This window comes from Adiantum capillus-veneris, chromosome 10 (assembly GCF_014529385.1).
Source record: "Adiantum capillus-veneris isolate H3 chromosome 10, ASM1452938v2, whole genome shotgun sequence".
NCBI classification, from domain to species: Eukaryota; Viridiplantae; Streptophyta; class Polypodiopsida; order Polypodiales; family Pteridaceae; genus Adiantum; species Adiantum capillus-veneris.
In genome coordinates, this window is record NC_140940.1 from 62583470 (window position 1) to 62604992 (window position 21523).

General features: G+C 40.0%; 1 protein-coding gene across 2 annotated transcripts in view; it reads left to right on the forward strand.

The window, feature by feature from the left end:
• The window catches only part of LOC147448942 (neutral ceramidase 2-like), a 31562-nt gene extending 24028 nt beyond the window's left edge, over nt 1-7534 (forward strand). For both annotated transcript variants that reach the window (XM_086521346.1, XM_086521347.1), the window contains exons 9-10: nt 6071-6240; nt 6584-7534. In XM_086521346.1, the coding sequence (XP_086377472.1) occupies nt 6071-6240; nt 6584-7135 (722 nt within the window). In that variant the 3' untranslated portion in view covers nt 7136-7534. The remainder of the gene's footprint in view (nt 1-6070; nt 6241-6583) is intronic.
• The last annotated feature ends 13989 nt before the right edge of the window (nt 7535-21523 follow it).

Genomic DNA, 21523 nt, shown 5'->3' on the forward strand with positions numbered 1-21523 from the left:
ACCGGCCATTGACTTCCGACCACCGGCCATTGACTACGGCCATCGGCCAACTGATCGGTTGTTTTCCGACCACTTTCCGACCGCCGTCCGGCCATAATATTCCAGCGAGGGAAAAAAAAAGTCTTGGGGGCTTCCGTCCCCGAGGCCCCTAAAGTTGTCCCTGATTTTTAGCCGTGAAAATTTTGGTTTCCGGCGAGTGATTTTCCTTCACGCACGATGGCTTCTCCTCATAATGGGGGCCTTACAAATGTGCGCTTTTATCACAGAAAATTACAAGGGGTAAATCAGGCTCCATACTTAACACTTGAGGGTCTTGAGATTCTTGAGGTTTTCTTTCGCTTGCAAACCGTGTTTGAGAAGGATCTTCTCTTCACCCGAGTTCTACTCCTTTCCGCGGGCGCACCCCTTGGCGGCCTTGCGCTCACACCAAGGTTGCTTTTTCCCACCTCACGTCGATTGGCTGGCCGCTAAGTGCACGATATGCTCTCAATGAGTGAAAAGAGACACAAGGGGAGGCTGGACAAGCCCTTCTTTCTTGGGATTCCTGTCACTCTTCAAAAACATGATTAGGAATCGACACGCCCAAGCGAACTTGGGTTCGTGCGACTGCAACAAGCAAAAAAAAACTTGTGATTCTTGTGGTTCTTTCCTTGAGTGATACAGAACACTGCCAAAGCTCTGATACCAATGTAGGGTGCAGCGCAATGAATGTTGTACTTTCTCAAGATGAGTGATCCATATTTTGCCCAAGGTTCCTTTTAGTTCTTATGGAAGGGAGAGCCTTCCGTTCTTAATGGAGAGTGCTATGATCACAAACAAAGTGAGTGGACACTATGCGTGCAAGTGTATGAGACTGAGAGATAGAGAGAAGAGAGATACGACACTAGAGACGTTGTAAAACCCTCCTCCGAAGGCCCCACTCTCGTTGGCGAGAGTGGTCTACGATTGATTGCACAAACGGGTACAATGATGATGCATAAAACTGATGCAGATCTAGGCTATGTCGACGACGACAACCGGGATGGCGATGATGACAATAGGGCTGAAAACTGAGTGATACTAACTGCTGTCCAAAAATGCTAACTGCTGAATTCTGCTGCGGATGAAGCGCTGAATTTCGGGGCTGTTTTGGGCTGCTGAAAAACGCTGAGATGCTGTGATGAAAAACGCTGATTTGCTGCTGTGTTTAGGGCTGAAAACGCTGCCTGATTTGATGCGACTCAAAGCTGAAAACGCAGCCTGATCTGATGCTGAAAAACGCTGGATTCTGCAGCCTCTATGGATGATGGAAAACGCTGGAATTGCAAGGGGGGAACTGGGCGGTAAATGCTGAAAACGCCAAGGCAATGGGTTGGCGAGGATGCAACAAAAACGCTAGGTTGAGGGATGGGAAAAAAGCCAAGGGTAGTGGGTGCTTGGTGGTTCTTACTGAGAGAGGGGAGGACCTCTCGCCAATGGCCTGCTGTTCTCCTGGCTCATATGCCATTTAGTGCTAACTTTGGTTTGCTTATATATTTTCTTACCCAAATTGCCCTACCTACTTTTGTTGGAAAGTCACTTAAATTAATAAGTGAAAAATATCAAAAATAGGTAAAATAGGCTAAATCCACTGGAAAAATCCCCTAACTGATTCTAATGGATTCTGATGGGAATGCTTATGATCATGCTGTGTGCAACCAGAGGATATGCATCTATACTAAGTGACTGGGCATGCACGATCGACGAATAGACTCACAAAGTGCCAGATCACTTCTAATCGAGATTGATTGGACTGACGGAAACCCTGTTATGGTGTAGCTTGTCCACGGACACATAGGGTTAGATGTGTCACGTGACATGGTCATATTTCCGATTCTCGAACTCCAAAACCCGAACCAGATCAAGAACCGGCTCTCGCAACAGAACCGGTTCTCGACGCAGCACCTGCTCCTGCACCTATTTCCTTTGTTATTTTCTTTGAAGAGTGACGATGCCGACATCACACGACGGAGAAGGCCAATCTGAGGATGCCCTTACTCTCATCAAGGAGTAGATGGCCACACTTTCCACAAGTCTTGCATCACTTCACACTCGCTTGGATCAGATACAGACACAAAACACTTTTCGCAGTTGTCCTACGACTTTTCGGACGACTAATGCTGCTTCTTCCACACCTTCTTCCGAAGCTTCAGTGGACGAACAAAACGAGCCAGATCCAACAGATGAGGTAGACAATCATGAACTTCAATTACTTTATAAAATTTATAATGTTGCACAGAAGAAGAAGCTTGATGTTAAACTGCCGGAACCATATAATGGTTGCCACGACAAACGCGTGCTAGACCAATGGCTATTCAAAATGGAGGTGTACTTGTCCAACATGGACTTAGTAGAGAGTAAAAAAGTTGCACTTGCTAGTTCTCTACTCAAAGACACATCATTTCTTTGGTGGCAACGACGGGTTGCTGATGGTAAACACACACCTTCTTGGGATAAATTCTGTTGCGCTATTTGCAAGGCGTTCGAACCTGCCAAAACGGATTTTCATGCCCGGTCCTCTCTTCGCTGTCTGAGCCAGATAGGTTCCTTGGCCGCGTACATCACAAAGTCTCAAAGACTTAACTCTGGAGATAGAGAATCTTAGCCTCTCTAATAAACTACACAGTTTCATTGACGGGCTTGAACCAACCTTGAAGGACGATGTGCACAAATACAACCCTACCACCTTGGATGCCGCAATTGCCTATGCGGAGCGTCTTGGCGATAATCGGCACCCTACACAGAATTTTCTCCCTAGTGCCAGATCTTCAAATAGCGTTCGCTTTTCACAGCGCGATCGCAGAGAAAGCTATAGCCAAAGTCAAGAGCATCTTAGTTCAGATAGCAAGCAACAGAACCTTATTCAACTTCAAGGTTCTACTCTCAAGATCGACAATCTCACAACAGATCTTCTTCAAATGCTCCTCTTGATCGTGGTAAAGAATGTGATTTTTCTCTAGATCGGCATTCCAATACATAGCAAGGCTCTTCGTCAAATGCTTCTTCGATTTCAAAGAAGGATGAATTATGTACAATTTGCAGTGGTGACCATAGATGGTATCAATGTCCAAAGAAACCAAATACGTCTAATTTGAAAAGAAATTCCAACGCGGAAGCATCATCGAATTCTGAACAACCAGCTAGTGCTCAAGATAAAGGAAAATATGTGGTCAACACAATTCTTGTCTCAGAGGAAACGACTATTCTTATGAAGTATGCTCAGTATGGTTCTTCAGTTTTGGAGCCTCTTTCAAAGCAAGTTTTGAGCCTTCTTGGAACTCTCAGTCATGTCTCTTCACCATGAGACGTGTCTTTCCATTTGTGTCTCTTCGTCTCCTATATAAGGAGCCTATTGTACTCAGTGTTAAAGCATTCAATCAATCAATCAAACACACATTCAATCTCTTGAGTCTCGGTTTGATCTTAAGTATGAAGTCTCAAGTCTTAATTATAGGATTAGCACCACTAATCCTCACAGTATGTGTCTCTGACTCTATATGACACAACTGACAAGTCCTAGCCTCTCTTGACACTCTCCTAAATGAGAGAGAGAGAGAGAGAGAGAGAGAGAGAGAGAGAGAGAGAGTTTTGGCAACGTACGGACAGACCCCGAAAAAGTGAATGGCTCACTTTTTGCGCCGCATTTTATGGCTTTATAATGGAAATCATGCCGCTTTTTCCGGGTCTGTTCGTGCATTACCCTCTCTCTCTCTCTCTCTCTCTCTCTCTCTCTCTCTCTAAGTGCTGGCTTGACATGTCATCAATTTGTGACATTGTTAGTGTAGTAGTGATTGTAGGAATTTTTCTATAATGAGTCAAATTAATAACTTCCTTATGTATTTACTCATTTTATGTCCAATCACATGTGATAATCCCATTTCACAAATTTAACATCTAGGATACTTGAGTCATTTACATAGTTGTCTATTGTTGCACATTTTTTGTGTCAAAAAAATGTATAAATTCTAGCTTCGGAGTGTTTGGTTGTTCAACTATTTTGCCCATTCTTTACGGATGCAAATGTGAGCTACCCTTCAAAAAATTCACTAAAATGCCAAAAAAAATCATAAAATCCAGGAAATCTGAAGGGCAAGGGTGCCCATCAAAAATCAACCCTGATTCTGGGGCTCTCCAATTTTCCTAAGTACCAATGTTGAAACTGCGAGTGTATTAGGATGTGGTCATACGTACATCAGTTATCAGTAAGATGTTACTGATGCAACTATGCTAACATTGGCAATTTACAAACAGCCATGCATAGTTGCATATAAGACAAATAACGGATGCACATGTGGTTATGCACGAGGCACAATAAGTGATGACTATGAAAATGTAACCGATGACTATGCATGGCGTGACCATTGCCTTACCCTTGCTGTGACAAAGTGATGACGTAGCATGACCTAAAGAATAGACTCTGGACAGAGAATAGTCGGAGCCCTTCTGAAAGATGCAGAAGTTGTATCAACTTGTAGGGTCAACCCAAGAGGCCAAAAATGAAAGGACACCAATTTTTATAAGTTGTATCAATTGATGGGGTCCTCTGTCCGATGGGGCCCAAGGGACAAAAAGGCTAAATGAAGCGTGGAAGGTCTGATGATGTAGTAGTTGTATGAAACCTGCGATTTGCGTTGTTGACATGGCAGACTGTACGGACCTTTGCGATATGTGCTAGTGATGTGGCACCTCTACGGATTTCCGCAAAACGCGTTGGCAACCATAGCACTAGCTTTTAGGACCCAAATGCTTTTAGACTTGAAGCTTTTCATGTACATTGCTTTTGGAAGGCCTAGGGCCCATAAATAAAGTGCTAGGGCCTCAGTTTCAGGTAGATACGTTTGGGAGCGCTGTTGAGACAAGGCCACTCGACATTGTACGTTGAGAAGCATTAATAATAAAGACATACCGAAAGGGGCGCCTGTCTTTGGGGCCAATCTCTTTGGGAGCGGAACTACGCCATGTCGTGTCATTGCTCTCAGTTTTGTTCAGCTCTTTCAGTTTGCTCACGTGTTGTGGTAGATTCTCGACTTGGAGTGTCCAAGTCTGTTACACTTGCTTCTGTGATGAACATATACACAAATGTCAAAATATGACCATGACTTTAAGACATACCGAAAGGGGCGCTTGTCTTTGGGGCCAATCTCTTTGGGAGCTGAACTACGCCATGCCGTGTCATCTCTCTCTCAGTTTTGTTCAGCTCTTTCAGTTTGCTCACGTGTGTTGTGGTAGATTCCCGACTTGGAGTGTCCAAGTCTGTTACACTTGCTTCTGTGATGAAGATATACACAAATGTCAAAATATGACCATAACTTTAAAAGATTTATCCTCCAAGCCAGAGATTTAATGACAGCCATGAGCTGCACATATAGAGATTGAAAGTCTGACTCAACCTTAGTTATCTCTTCAGGAGTCTGCTTTTTTGCCATAAGCGGGCATTGAATTAATTAGAGGGAGACAAAATGGCCGAGTCCAAGGAACAGACTCTAGGGTTATCATTTTACAAGGGTTTGGGTAAGGCCGTGATACACATCGCCAACATGAAGGAAGGACATACCTTTATGTCTGCAGAAGAGTTTGCCTTTTAGCGAACTATCCATTAACCTGGTCATAAATGTGAGCTTCACAACCTAGACAAAAAGGGCCATTAAATGTTTTACTTTGCTTGAAGATTTCAATATAGGTCTGATCATTGTGCATGCAAGCTATACGATTGATGCAGTTGGATGCTTGCTTACCACTTGGATGTGGCTTTTGCAATGTTCTTTTGTTAGGTGAGGGTTTTCTATGTTCGTTCTATGGCCCTATTCTAGAATGTTTTGCCGAGGAGTTTTTGTAGGCTGCCAGGTGTCTAGAATCCCATTCTTTTCCGTTCTAATGCATGAATTTGTCATCTCATTTGGTGCTTGTGGGAAACTTACACAATGTGTCATAAAAGTGGGTGATCATTAGTTGAACAGTGAGACAATCAGAGAAGAAGGCAAGAAACAAGTGAAATTTTGTTTTGGCTATTAATCTCGCATGAGAAATTTGACAGTTCTCGGTTGTGCTGCAGAATTTACAACTATGGCTGGCCGTCGCCTAAGGGAATCTGTGAAAGCCACCCTCATAGCAAAGAGTAATGGTGAATTTAACGATGACACTGCCATCATTATTGCAGGCCTTACAAATTCTTACTCTCAGTATGTGACTACTTTTGAGGAGTACCAAGTGCAACGCTACGAGGTATTATTTTTGAAGCTAAAACTTGAGATCTGCAGTCACATAATTGATGCAAAAAAGAAAAAAAAAGAGTACATACATAGTGCAAAAAATTTCTAAAAGAGAAAAAAACGCAAAAGGAAAGGCGAAGAAGATAAATGTAAAATAGCACATTTATAGACATGCAAAGTCTTTTGACTTTCTGCATTATGCATTTGAGATGTTTGGAAAGGATTTTTATTTCTCTGAAATTGAGGAGACTTAAATTGATTCAATGTACACAATGTCTGATGATGCAAAGGACCATCAATTCTTGAACTTTAGTAATCTGGGTTTTAACATATGCTTGCTTTATGCTATTTTACAGGGGGCCTCAACTCTATATGGACCTCACACATTGAGCGCATATATCCAAGAGTTTACTAAGCTTGCAACTGCTTTGGCAGAAGGGAAAGCGGTGGATCCCGGTCCATCTCCGCCCAATCTTCTCGATAAGCAAGTTGGGTTTCTTCCAGGCGTAGTCATGGATGCAGCACCAGACAATGCTGAGTTTGGAAGTGTGATAAAAGATATCCCGGTTAAAGGTGCATTCAAAGGGGGAGACATTGTGAGTGCAAGATTTCAATCTGCGTGCCCTAGAAACGACTTGTTTACTGAAGGAACGTTCGCCCTTGTTGAAATGCTGGACAATGAAGGAAATTGGAACCCTGCGTACGATGATGATGACCTTTCACTTCAGTTCCTTTGGAGCCGTCCGTCTACATTAAGTGCGTACAGCTTTGCAACGATAAGGTGGGAAATTCCTGACACTGCGGCTCCTGGCTCGTATCGGCTGCGTCATTTCGGAGCAGCCAAGCTCTTTGGATTAAGTGATCTGCAATATTTCAATGGTACGTCCAAAACATTTTCCGTAACGTAAGCTTTGGATACTTGGGTGGTGCAAAATATACATGGCGTACACCTATTTGTCAAAAATTTCGTAAAGAAGGGTCTCTTCCTTTGGTGGGGTTGGCCAGGTTTTCAAGCCTGTCCAACATCTGGCCGGGTCGTCCCACTCGATTTCAAGAGTTGGGCATCCGCTGTAAAATAAATTGGGATTGATTGTGCGTCGCATTGTATTTTTCCAAAAGTGTGCTACCAACATTAAAATGTGGAAAGAAATAGTTGACGGGAGCTAGCCCAGTTGGTTGAGCATTCGAAGTCTGTGACCCTGGTCATGGGTTCGATTGCGGTTGGGTGGCGCCCGAAGACGCTCTCGTGTATCTGCTCGGGAAAAGTAAAAAAATGGGAAGAAATACACAGTTATAGATTTACTTAAGAGGTTAGTCAAGAAAGTTTTAATTCATTCTAATTTTGTCAAGAGTTGCTTTCTATTCTAATGTTTCCAGTAATGTACGCACACTTTGATAAACTAGACTCAAATTGAAATGTTCACCATGTTCAAGTTTTCGGGTGGTTGATACTAGCAATTTTTGGTCTTGAACCCTCCATAGACGATTTCTTGCATAATGCCACATGCATTCAAGATGTCAACATAGCTAACCATTGCTATATCTAGACAAGCTCAAATGTCGAAACAACCAACTGCTTTCAATGCACTCTAAGAGGCCATGTATGCACAAGAGCTTTGTCAAAAATTCGTGCTTTCAAAAGAGCACGACACTTAACATACACATTACCAGAAGCATGTCCAAGTAGTATGCCTTTTACCAACAACTTTTGATTAATAGTCTCATCATGATTTTGTTTGCGGATGTTAGCATCCCGCATAATGCCATGTGCCCCTAGTATGCAAGCATGAGGTTTTTGGCTCACCTTGGTTATGTTTTGTGATACCACCTTGAGATCATTTGTTGCTTGCATATCCTCTTCAAAGTTGTTTGACACGTTGGACAACACAAATAACATCAATTAGGTACAAGGACAATAATATGGGTTATAGTTCCAAGAGATGGACATCTTGTGCCAACAAAGGCAATCAATGCATTTTGAGAAATCATGTGTCAATAAAATGCTTAACTTGAACTAATGCTCCCCAAAGTACACTTGTTGGCATATGTGTCAACTATAGCACGAGCAAGAATGATGCCATAAAAGTAGCCATAGCTTACCCCTATGAGACTCAATTATGGCAATCAATAGAAGAGACCTATGAGACTCAAAATTATGGCAATCAATGTATTAGAAGAGACGGGGTCTAGGAGGACCATCACACTTGGTACATGTGCCTCCCCATTGCAAAATCGTTTGAGAGGCATGTAGTTACAAGATTTGGATAAGATGCTTTGGGGTGCTTTGTGAAGTTGTTTAGTAAAGGGATGTTTTGGCCCTTTTTGTTTAGTTAAGGGATGTTTTGGCCTTTTTTGTTTTGTCTTTGTACTGCTAGAATACTTGTGAAAAATATTTTGTTACTCAAATTGAAGAACAAGCATTTCCAAGCACATGGTTCTTTTCCGTCAACAAACCAAACATACCAATCTCATCGAGAGTTTGTTAGCCTAGGTCAATGTCTTGCATATGCCATGAACGTTCAACATGCTAGCATTGGTGACCACCGTTAGAGAGTCGCTATAGAGAAGCATGCTTGAGAGATTTCTAGCCTTGTCTCATTGATTGTCCTATCTTGCAATCAATGCACTTGAAGAGCTCAGATGAGGCTTGCCAAGAACGTTTTTGTGCTCTCAAAAGAACCCCACACTACATACATGACCCAAGCATGTCTAAATATTATGTCTTTTTCCAACCACTTGTGATAAACAATGTCTCGGTCAATTTGTTTGCCCACAACATGTTGCATGATTCCATGTGCCTTCAACATGCAAGCATAGGTGATTCTTTTGAATGATCTTGAGGTGCTGTACCAAAACAAGGGAGGGTGGTGATTGCTAACAAAACATAACTCAACCTAAATTGTTGAAAACATTGGACAACACAAAAAACACCAATTAGGTAAAGGAAAATTCATATGGTCTAAACCCCTATTAGATTGGCATTGTGTGCCAACAATGGAAATCAATGCATTGCAAGAAAGCATGTCCCAATAAGAAGATCATCAAGAACTTATGCTTTCCAAAGTATACTACTCTTGGCATACTTGTCATCCAAAGTGTTACCAATGTCAACGTCTTGCATACTCGCACATGTAGTCAAGCTTCAAGCATATGTAGAGAGCATAACCGGCAATCAATGTGTTGAAGACATCATAACTTTGTGTCGACCTGCTGTCAAGCCTCACCATATCGATGCTAGCAAAGCGAAAACCACATATACAAAATTTGTCAATCCTTGGGACGTAGCTGACTCGACTAGTGCATGGAGGATACAAGAGATGGCTAATCTCTCGAAAAACCCAAGTTTAAGCCGCTCCTACCTAACTCAGTCTCAAATGTGTGTCAGACATCAAAAAGCTACTTTTTTTACTGCAAGCTTGATCCGATGAATTTGTATAGCTATGAGTCTCCGAATGCAACAAAACGTAATGCTTAGTATGAACAGAGTACCCTTAACACTCATGTACTCAATTGTCATTTTTGACACTCGGACAAAATCACGCATAAGATAAAAAAACTATTTTAAGCCAGTCAATTTTAACACCCAAAGCACTCTATGGCTTCTTCTAGACGTGCTCTACTTATTCCTAAGGTCAAAAACCAATTTTGGTGCGTATATTATGAGTAGGAAACAAAAAAAACTCGTAGAAGGCATGATTAAACACACACTTTCATCGCGAGCAACTTATGTTAATTGGAAGAGCTTTCACCTGTGAACGCGTTGGTATGCTTGGAATAGCAATGCAACACCGTACGAGAGAGACATAAGGAATTGAAGAAACAGTAGACTCACGTTGAGCTTTTGTAGCAAACGCTTACTTTCATTATCCAAAACTTAGGTTTATAATTACAAAAGTTGGCTTTTATACCTTAGCCAATGTTCAAACAATGGATTCCTAGCTATTAGCCAAGGTTCAAAGAATGGATTCCTAGCTATTTGGACTCAATACAAAGCTCAAAAACTGCATACGATTACAAGCTTGGAAGCCCTCAACCTCTTTAGACTTGTTGGTAATCAATAATATTACAATGTCTTAAAAACCTTATTAGTAAATATGGGAATCTCGTAATTCCCACTTTGTAAATGTGGTGAAGTTTTATCCACGATATAGTACTTTGATATGTGCCTCAATCATTATTATTTTCTTTCTAACCATAAAAGTTTTCAATGAGATGTTGTATGTTGGAATCATGTCATGAACTTATTGCCATAAATGTGGATAAATGTGTAGAGAAAACTTTTATAAAAGGCATATATGTTTAGATTAAACTATGGTAAGATACCATGGCAAGTCAAAAATTTCTTTTTTTTTAATTAATCCCCTCAAATCCATGAGTTCCGTTGTTGAGTGGGCTTCACATTGCGAGAATTTTTTTTGTACCAAGACACTTTATCAAGATTATGTAATGCCATATCTTTTTAGAATCCTTAATACATGCGTATTGTTTACTATAGACATTTCAGATTGTCCCAAAATCATCAACAAACTATATGAGCAAGTTTGTGAAATGTTTAAAGCAAAAAAGAAGGTACATGCTTGTTTACTTAGTTCACTAATGAGGCAAGATACAATAACAAATTATGAAAAAAAAAAAAACCACCGATGTGTGACAGTGTGTGTGTGTGTGTGCGCGCGCGCGCGCGCGTGTGTGTGTGTGTGTGTGTGTGTGTGTGTGTGAGAGAGAGAGAGAGAGAGAGAGAGAGAGAGAGAGAGAGAGAGAGAGAGAGAGAGAGAGAGAGAGAGAGAGAGATCTCATCTAAATGGCATCGGTCATGTACACAATTATCACATCTAGTTCCAAATTCAAGTCTTGCGTATTATCTTTGGAGATAATAAAATGAATTGTATTGAGTACATAGAGCTTTTCATTGCTTGGGGACATTGCTTGAGGAGTAAAATTACTCATACACATAGAGGGTTACCCTCCAATAAATAGGGTGACCACAACCTGTATGACAACTACATTTGGCATGAAGCATGATGACACATTGTCTAGGTCACTTATCACAACAAAGTAAATCCAAAAGGGTACAATCAATTGTGACAAGTTCTTACATAAATCTTTTTCTTGGACATAAGAGTAAACTATTTTCTCGTTTAGCAGGTGGTGTTAAGAAACACCAAACAATCATACGCAAAATAACTTGTCCACTCTTTAGAGTGGCATTTACATCATGGGACTTTGATATCATCCTTGGTGAGAGTACATATTTTGTAATCTATCTGTGAACTCTTTAGCAGGTCCTTCGTTTATGTAACCCTGGTTATAGCCTAGATCTTGAGCTATGTGTATAGCTTCCATGTCCTTTAAAGTCAAGAGGCGATGGAGGTCCAAGGAAGTTTATAGAGATTCAATCTCTGAAGAACAATTTAATGAAAATGGAGCATGCTTTGTTGTGGTCGTGCCTGACGAGGCCAATCCTTGTGATAGAGAAGGCCCCTTTAAGCAAGAGGTGATGGATGATTGATTAAATCTTCCATGCTTGTTGCCACGACTTTTGGATTCAACTGATTTAGGAGATGAGACACCACTATCACTAGGTTTACTCCACCCATCAATAACACCTTTAAATTTCTCATACAATGCATGTCAAAATCGTAGCGATCAAATTTGAAAACCCCACATGCATCACTTGATTGGCTTAATTGCACCAAGTATGACAAAACTTTTTGAATCAAAATTGAATCAGCAACATTGACATCAAAGGAGTTGGGAAAGATGCAGTTCTCGACTGGAATTGGACATCCCTTTTAAGGGATATCATCAAGTAGAATTGTCCTTGCACGCTTGCAAACATCTTCAAACTGATTCCAAACATACTCAAGAAGTTTGAACATTTCTTCCACCCCATCTTATCAGGTGAATATAAGACGGTCTTTTGAATGCTTGTGGAAATTTGCTTGACTCCATATCATGAAGAAAGAAAAGTTCTTCATTGTATGAGACTCTAAGCACCTTACTATTGCCAACACATTGTGGAGCAAAGCTATTGAACAAATTGCAACATGAAATCCATCAAACAAGGCATCAGGAAACTCCCCTAGGCAAAGAACCACCCAATTTTTTCCTACTTGAAGTCTTTGGAACTGTTGGGATTTTGCAAAACAATGTCGTAAGAGTAGGCCATTCAGATCCAAGACAACACATAACTTTGATGAAATTTCAGATAATGATGAAGCTATCGTGATAACATGTGATACATCTGCCAAAACCCCAAAAAAACACTGTTTAGTAAAAATTCTACAATCTTATTTTTCTTGGAGGCCTATGTTGGTCAAAAGGTACCATCTACAATTTCTTCTTGCAACCAAACAGTTTCACCCAACAATGTGCATTTAAAAAATAATTGTTTAGGGGGTGTGATAGCTCTCTTCTATACTTAACAGCCATATTTCAAACTTTGGGCTCATTAACAATTTCATGCAATAAGAGAGATATGTGTTTAGATGATACGTTTGCTAAATTAGATTTCTTTTGCACATCCTAAGCCTAATTTGTACCTATAGTTAGATCTATTTTCATGGCCCATAGGTCATTTTGTATTATTTCAAGAATGTCTATCCAAGAATTCTTCAATAGGGTAGAAGTATACGGATGCACCTTGCTGATGTCTATAACACGCTTGATAATTGACAACTCATACCACGGTCAAAGAAGGTATAACATGCTATTTGTAAAATAAAGCTTCTTAGTCTTTAAAGATGAAATTTGTGTCAAAAGGTCCATGGTCAAAAATCAAATACTTAGGTTTTGAGAATGTGGAACAAACTTGCTTATGTGGGTTTTGAACATTTATGAACAAACTCGCTTAGTTTTTGAACATGTGGAGTAAACTTGCTCACTTAATTTTTGACCATATGGACAAAACTCACTCACATAGGTTTAAATGTGTGGAGAGGTTTCTCTTTTGGGTTTTGAGCATTAAAAAATGCACTCGCTTAGCTTTTCAACATGTGGTGAAAACTTCCTCACCAATGTTTTGACCACTCTTTTTGAAGGGTGACTACTCTCTCCACATGGTCAAAACCTAGAAGTATGTTTTGTTTTTGAAGTGCAACTGCTCTCTTCACATGATCAAGACCTAACTGAGAGTGTTTTTCCACGTTCAAAACCTATGAGTGATTAACCTTTGAGCATGTCGTTAAGTTTTGTTCACTACCTTACAGATGTTGATATTTCAAAAATATTATTTGAGAAATATATTTAGAAATCCATCTGAGAGCTCCCAATCGGATCATTTGGTCTCACTACTTCAACTTGTGGGTTTTAAGTAGCTAGATAAAACACTTGTACAAATATAACATAAGCCATCAAACCCTAACAAGCTCTTTATTTTGAGTAGTGTGAAACTAACAAAAGAGAATTCATTGACAATGGCTGTCATTTTAGCTTTTGCTGCCATGTGATTATAACTAACAACAAATAAAAGCCATCACCTTAAAGTGCTTTGCTAAAAACACACCCATTAAGATGTATTGCAAACCAATTTGTACCAAATAGTACATAGACTTAAGGGACATGCTTGAAATGGAGAGAGAGAGAGAGAGAGAGAGAGAGAGAGAGAGAGAGAGAGAGAGAGAGAGAGAGAGAGAGAGAGAGAGAGAGAGAGAGAGAGAGAGAGAGAGAGAGAGAGAGAGAGAGAGAGAGATCTAAGATCTTAGGGAGAGTGATGAGAAGCATCCTCGCTGAAGTTTTGACCATGTGGAAGAGAGAGAGAGAGAGAGAGAGAGAGAGAGAGAGAGAGAGAGAGAGAGAGAGAGAGAGAGAGAGAGAGAGAGAGATGTGGGAGGAGAATAAGGGCATTGAGATGGAGAGGGGGAGGGAGGGAGGGAGAGAGACAGATGGGGGGGAGCACCAAACATAGTCATTAAGGCTTTGAAAACCTATTCATTCAGGGAAAACTAGGAAATACATACACACCAAAGCTTTGGCCATGTGGATAAAATTGAGAGAGAGAGAGAGAGAGAGAGAGAGAGAGAGAGAGAGAGAGAGAGAGAGAGAGAGAGAGAGAGAGAGAGAGAGAGAGAGAGAGAGAGGACAAAACTCACTCACTTCAAGAAAGTGAGGAGCATTAGGAGAGCCAAACTCACTAATGTTTTGACCATGTGGAAAAAACTGAGGAGAGAGAGAGAGAGAGAGAGAGAGAGAGAGAGAGAGAGAGAGAGAGAGAGAGAGAGAGAGAGAGAGAGAGAGAGAGAGAGAGAGAGAGAGAGAGATGGAACTCTACTTTATACAGTATTGCTATGCTTATAATATCCTTGGGAGATGGGTTGATTGGTCAGACCGTCCAAAGCATTCTAGCGTTGGACATGGTAAGATTGTAAAGAAAGTGGCGGCAAGTAATGCCAATAATCCAATGCCTGCACGCAAATGTCCTATAGCTTTACTTCTCGAAGTATGAGAGACGCCCATTGCATTATTGAGCCGAGGGCACGATCTTGCAATCCAAGGAGAGAGACCATGACATTTTGCGGCATAATCCTTGAGCTTGAGATAGATCTATCAGAGGCCCAAGCCAAGCTACAACAATATGCATTGTTGTACGGACCACTACCAGAACAGGCCGGCTGGTCCTTTACAACAAGGAATTGCAAGCCCATCTCCTGAGCTTGCAAGTAGTGAGTGCGAACTACTCAATGATCTGACACAATCGTTCTCTTAAGCACCTCCCTCAGCTTACCCCTATCTATTTTCAAGAAGCCAGTGCAAAGTGCTACAATCACTGAATTTCATTTACCCCCTCAGTTGTCCCTTTTTGTATTCTTGATTTGAAATTTTATTGTATCTAATTGTAATTATGAATCTTATTGCAAAGGTAACGAGATAGATAGATAGATAGATATATATATATATATATATATATATATATATATATATATATATATATATATATATATATATATATATATATATATATATATATATATATATAGAGAGAGAGAGAGAGAGAGAGAGAGAGAGAGAGAGAGAGAGAGAGAGAGAGAGAGAGGTAGGTGAACATCAAGTAGTGCATCACTATCTTTCATAATATTCAAGTAATCACACCGGGAAATATTTAAAGGACCTAAGTCACACATCTTCGTCTGCATGAAACACACCAACCATATCATCTACTTCATACATATTAGAGCATTTTGAAGCTATCTCCCATTCCATATCATCATGATTATAGCCATGGGTTTAAAAGACCCCATAGTGCTTTTGTGTTGATCTTGTTGCAATGTTCACTGGATTATGGATAAATCTCATGTTGTAGATCTCTCATAGTTTCCACTTGATGCTGCAATAGATAAAACCTTTACTGCAATGTGTTACAGATCCACTTTTTTCCGCCATAGTCATTCCATTATATAGGCACACTTGTGTGTGAAATGGCATATATATTCCATGGATCCTAGAACATACGAGTTATGTTAGCATAATCAACTCGTTGATCAAAAGCCGTTTTTCCATCTTCGTGTCCCAACAGTTAAGAGCACACTATTTTGAAGTCGGTCATGAATTCTTTGTTGGACGATTGTTGATGCATTTGGGATTTGGGATCCAATACAAATGAAACACCATGCAACAACACCCATCGCATGTTGGCAGCTCTGATAATTACAGCTTTGTTCTTTGCACCAAAGCCAACATGATCTATTACTTTGCGCAATGCCTTTGACATATACCAATAAACTCGACCAAAGAAGAAAGAGTCTTTGTCGGCTATTCACAAAAGATCTACAAACCGGACTTACAATCCTCTCTACATTGTGGCAAAAAATTTTCAAGTTCACAAGTTATGCACATCGCTATCTCTTAGTAGCGAGGATACTTGCTGAGCCATGCATCCCATCGTCTATCAGCTACAGTTTCAATCAAAGCAGGCTTCACTTCTTGCAAGGTGGCAAGAACATAATATGCGGTTGCAAACCTTGTCGCACAAAATATCTGTAAAGTTTTATTGGGCGATTTTTATTTAAAAAAGAGCATATAGAAATTGATGCTCTCTAATAAATTTCACCACATGGTTTGCGTCCATTAATAACACGCATGTATATTATGGGATAACCTATAATATGCTCGTGTATGGTGTATTATATGTATCCCGTATAACATGTAATGCAACTTAGGCAGACGAGGGTTCCCATACAAATGCACACGTGGACCTGTAACTCTTTCTTGGACACACACTCTCTCATCAAAAGACAAAGATACATAGTTTAAAAGTATTCCCGCACACATACACATATTCCCACACATCGTCTTCCTCTCTTCCACATACATAACCACATTGAAATCTGTTATCTTGCTGTCTCTCTCTTGAAAATACATGCACATATTCCCACACATCGTCTTCCTCTCTTCCTCATACATAACCACAGTGAAATATGTTATCTTGTTGTCTCTCTCTTGAAAATACGTGCACATATTCCCATACATCGTCTTCCTCTCTTCCACATACATAAACACAATGAAATCTGTTATCTTTCTCTCTCTCCTCTCTCTAGAAAACAGGTATTTCTCTCTCTCTCTCTCTCTATCTATCTCTGTATCTTGCTATCTCTCTCTTGAAAATACATGCTCATGTATGTGTGCGCCTGTGTTATCTATGTGTAAGTATGTATATTTGTGTTATTTCATTGTAATACTCATACATAATGTAGATACACAATTACACTTAATTACGATATGCACACATAGTATATATACATACATAAATATCACAAATAACTAACACATTGTAATACTAGTAAACTTGAATGGAAGACTTACTTGTGTGATATGTTAAAGTCGATTCTTGTAGCGAGTTCTGGATGTATGCTGAGCTGATTTTCCTCTAATCCATTTGTAGATATGATTGTAACTTCTGTTTCTCAACAAAAGTAGTGTTGTTTAGTGATACACCTAATGGACATAAATGGTTGAAACTAGGACATGTAGACCAAAAATACGTGTATTTCTTTGGATGAATATATACACATTTTGGTGACGCTTACCACAAGTGGTGGACCTTGAGACTAGTGGACTGTAAGGACCTCCAAACAATACCTTGTCACTCAATCCTTCTTGGTATCTAGGTTGGACAAGTGGTGGACCTTGTTCAAATTCTCTAACCACTCTCTCTAACATGGTGACATAATTTAGGTGTGATAAATTCATATGTATACAAACTAATATCAGTTTAGGCTTGTTAATTTGATTTTGTTTGAATTTATGTACAATATAATGATTTGAGGTTTGCATATTTGAATTTAGGTGGGATAATGATATCCTTCTGTGGTAAACTTGAATTTAAAATCAATTTCACGTGGAATATTTTAAATTTAAGTGGTAAAATTTAAATTTTACAAAAAAGTTTGAATTTTAAAATTTGGGCGGGATATTTTAAAATTTAGGTGGGATATTTAAAATTTGGGAGGGATATTTTAAATTTAGGCGATAAGATTTTGAATTTAAAATTTAGGCGGGAAGGTTTTGAATTTATAGAGAGATCTCCCTGACATAAGAGAGTATAGGTTGGACAAGTGGTGGACCTTAAAGCCAGAGCATCCATGCTACTGGACATGATAGGTAGGGAATCTAGTTGAATATTGTAAGTATAATATATATGTAATAGATCTAGCTTGGACAAGTGGTGGACCTTGGAACAAAACCCCATGTAAAAGATATCATGCACATTCCAAGTGGTGAGAAAAAATATCATTTAAGTTATAGCCTGATAGGTTGGACAAGTGGTTTAACACCCAAACCTTCTTAATATAACGACATAGAGTGGAATGGTGGTCAATCTTGAGACCAAATCACTCATGCTACTAAGGATAATAGGTTGGACAAGTGGTGGACCTTGAATGTAAACCCCCCATGTACGAAATATCGTGGGTTTAAGGTATTTCAATGGAGCCTAGCATCTTGGAGACATGGTGCAACTCGCTTCTCTTCATGTTTCAATGGAGCCTATCTTGGACAAATGGTGGAGCATCCTTCTCTCCATGTTTCAATGGAGCCCAGCTTGGACAAGTGGTAGACCTTTGCTTCTCTCTATGTTTCAATAGAGTTAGCTTGGACAAGTGGTGGACCTTGGAACCAAACCCCCATGTAAAACCTATCATGGTCACTCCAAGTGGTGAGAAAGAATAACCTTTAATATATACCCTTATAGGTTGGACAAGTGGTGGACCTTAACACCCAGATATTCTTAATATAATGACATAGAGTGGAAACCTGGTGAATCTTGAGACCAAACCACTCATGCTACTAGCGATAATAGGTTGGAGAAGTGGTGGACCTTGAAAGTAAACCCCCCATCTACGAAATATCGTGGGTTTAAGGTGTTTCGATGGAGCCTAGTATCTTGGAGACATGGTGCAGCTTGCTTCTCGTCATGTTTCAATGGAGCCTATCTTGGACAAATGGTGGAGCATCCTTATCTCCATGTTTCAATGGCGCCTAGCTTGGACAAGTGGTGGACCTTGGAACCAAACCCCAATGTAAAACCTATCATGGTCACTCCAAGTGGTGAGAAAGAGAAACCTTTAAGATATAGCCTTATAGGTTGAACAAGTGGTGGACATTAACACCCAAATATTCTTACTATAATGACATAGAGTGGAAAATTGGTGAATCTAGAGAGAAAACCACTCATGCTACTAGCGATAATAGCTTGGACAAGTGGTGGACCTAGAATGTAAACCCTCCATGTACGAAATATCGTGGGTATAAGGTATTTCAATGGAGCCTAGCATCTTGAAGACATGGTGTAGCTCGCTGCTCTTCATGTTTCAATGGAGCCTATCTTGGACAAATGGTGGAGCATCCTTCTCTCCATGTTTGAATGGACCCTAGCTTGGACAAGTGGCGGAGCTTTTCTTCTCTCTATGTTTCAATAGAGTTAGCTTGGACAAGTGGTGGACCTTGGAACCAAACCCCAATGTAAAACCTATCATGGTCACTCCAAGTGGTGAGAAAGAGAAACCTTTAAGATATAGCCTTATAGGTTGAACAAGTGGTGGACATTAACACCCAAATATTCTTACTATAATGACATAGAGTGAAAAATTGGTGAATCTAGAGAGAAAACCACTCATGCTACTAGCGATAATAGCTTGGACAAGTGGTGGACCTAGAACGTAAACCCCCCATGTTTCAATAGAGTTAGCTTCGACAAATGGTGGAGCATCCTTTTCTCCATGTTTCAATGGATCCTAGCTTGGACAAGTGGTGGACCTTTGCTTCTGTCTATGTTTCAATAGAGTTAGCTTGGACAAGTGGTGGACCTTGGAACCAAACCCCCATGTAAAACCTATCATGGTCACTCCAAGTGGTAAGAAAGAATAACCTTTAAGATGTAGCCTTATAGGTTGGACAAGTGGTGGACCTTAACACCCAGATATTCTTAATATAATGACATAGAGTGGAAAAGTGGTGAATCTTGAGAGCAAACCACTCATGCTACTAGCGATAGTAGATTGGAGAAGTGGTGCACTACAAGAGGCTATTCATATTAGCGACGCTCACACAACGACGCTCAAAAAAACATTTCCTGGTGTCGCTATGAGCTTCGTAAATTTACAAGTAAATTTGCGACGCTCATAGCGACGCCGGCTGGGCTAAAAAAAATAATAGAGAGCGCCAAAAAACTTAGATCTCAGATCTGAGTTTTTCAGCGCCCTCAAGCAAGGAGCACGTAACGCTCTCCCTCTCTCTCTCTCTCTCTCTCTCTCTCTCTTTCTTCTCCACACACACACACACACACACACACACACATAGTGTTTTAGAGAGAGAGAGAGAGAGAGAGAGAGAGAGAGAGAGAGAGAGAGAGAGAGAGAGAGAGAGAGAGAGAGAGAGAGAGTACAAACATAAACAAAAACGCACACACACATACATAAACAAAGAATGCACACACACATTGAGAGAGGAAAAGAGAGAGAGAGCATGCATAAACAAAAAACGCACACATTGAGAGAGGAAAAGAGAGAGAGAACATGCATAAACAAAAAACGCACACGTTGAGAGAGGAAAAGAGAGAGAAAACATGCATAAACAAAAAAACGCACACACATTGAGAGAGAAAGAGAGAGAAACTAATTTAACGTCGTAGGAAACTAATTAAAATTAAAAGACCTAAATATCTAGCCGACGAGGAGTTGAACTCAAGACCTATTATTCAAGAGGGAAATGGCATAACCAATCTATCATACTTGGCATGGGTGATAGAAAGGTTATACCATTTATCTTTTTTTACTGGCACACACATCCACACACGCGTACACACACAAGAAGAAGAGAGTTATAACGTCGTAGGAAACTATCATAAAAGACATTAAAGATTAGGTTAGATGTAGATTTACGTTAAATTAGATTTATGTTTATTTAAGTTAAATTAGATTAGATTTAGGTTTATTTTTAGTTAGATTTATGTTTATTTACGCTAGATTTAGATTTACGTTATATTAGATTAGATTTAGGTCTCCATAGACTGCGATGCCTGCATGAAGCGGGTGAAGAAAGCCCTCAATGGAATATAGGGTATTGCTGCCTTCACTCATGGTGGGCTCCGTCGATCCAAAAGTACTGGTGAAATGTCTTCAGAAGATAGGGAAGAAGGTGGATCTTCAGGGCGGCAAGAGTCACTACATCCCCGACAATGACCATCTAGACAACCTCTAGTCATTCAACAACAATTTCAAAGTTAGTAACAAGAGAAAGAACGGTCCAAAGGGCCAATTGCTGTCGTCAGATGTGGATGGAGATGAGGCAGCGTCACCGCCGGAAGTTAACTCTCACATCTTTAGTGATGAGAATGCCAACTCTTGCCGAGTTATGTGAAAAATTATGTGCTAAATCAGTTTTAAGGTTCTTATAATCCCTGCTAGTTTAGTTCTTTGTTTTTAACATAACATAATTTACGTTAGATTTAGATTTATGTTATATTAGATTAGACTTAGGTTTATTTAGGTTTACCCACACACACACACACACACAAGAAGAAGAGAGTTTTAACGTCGTAGGAAACTATCCCAAAAGACGTTAAAGATTAGGTTAGATGTAGACTTACTTTAAATTAGATTTAGGTTTATTTTTAGTTAGATTTACGCTTATTTACGTTAGATCGAGTCCACGCAAGAATTACTTACGGTTTAGGGTTTAGAGTTAGACGAACAGTGAAAAGATCTACTGTGAAAAGATGTTAAGATGCTGTGAAGTGCTACAACTAGAGAAGAGGCAAAGGGGTTTTGTCCACTACATGCAGTATCATGTAGACGTGGATCTGT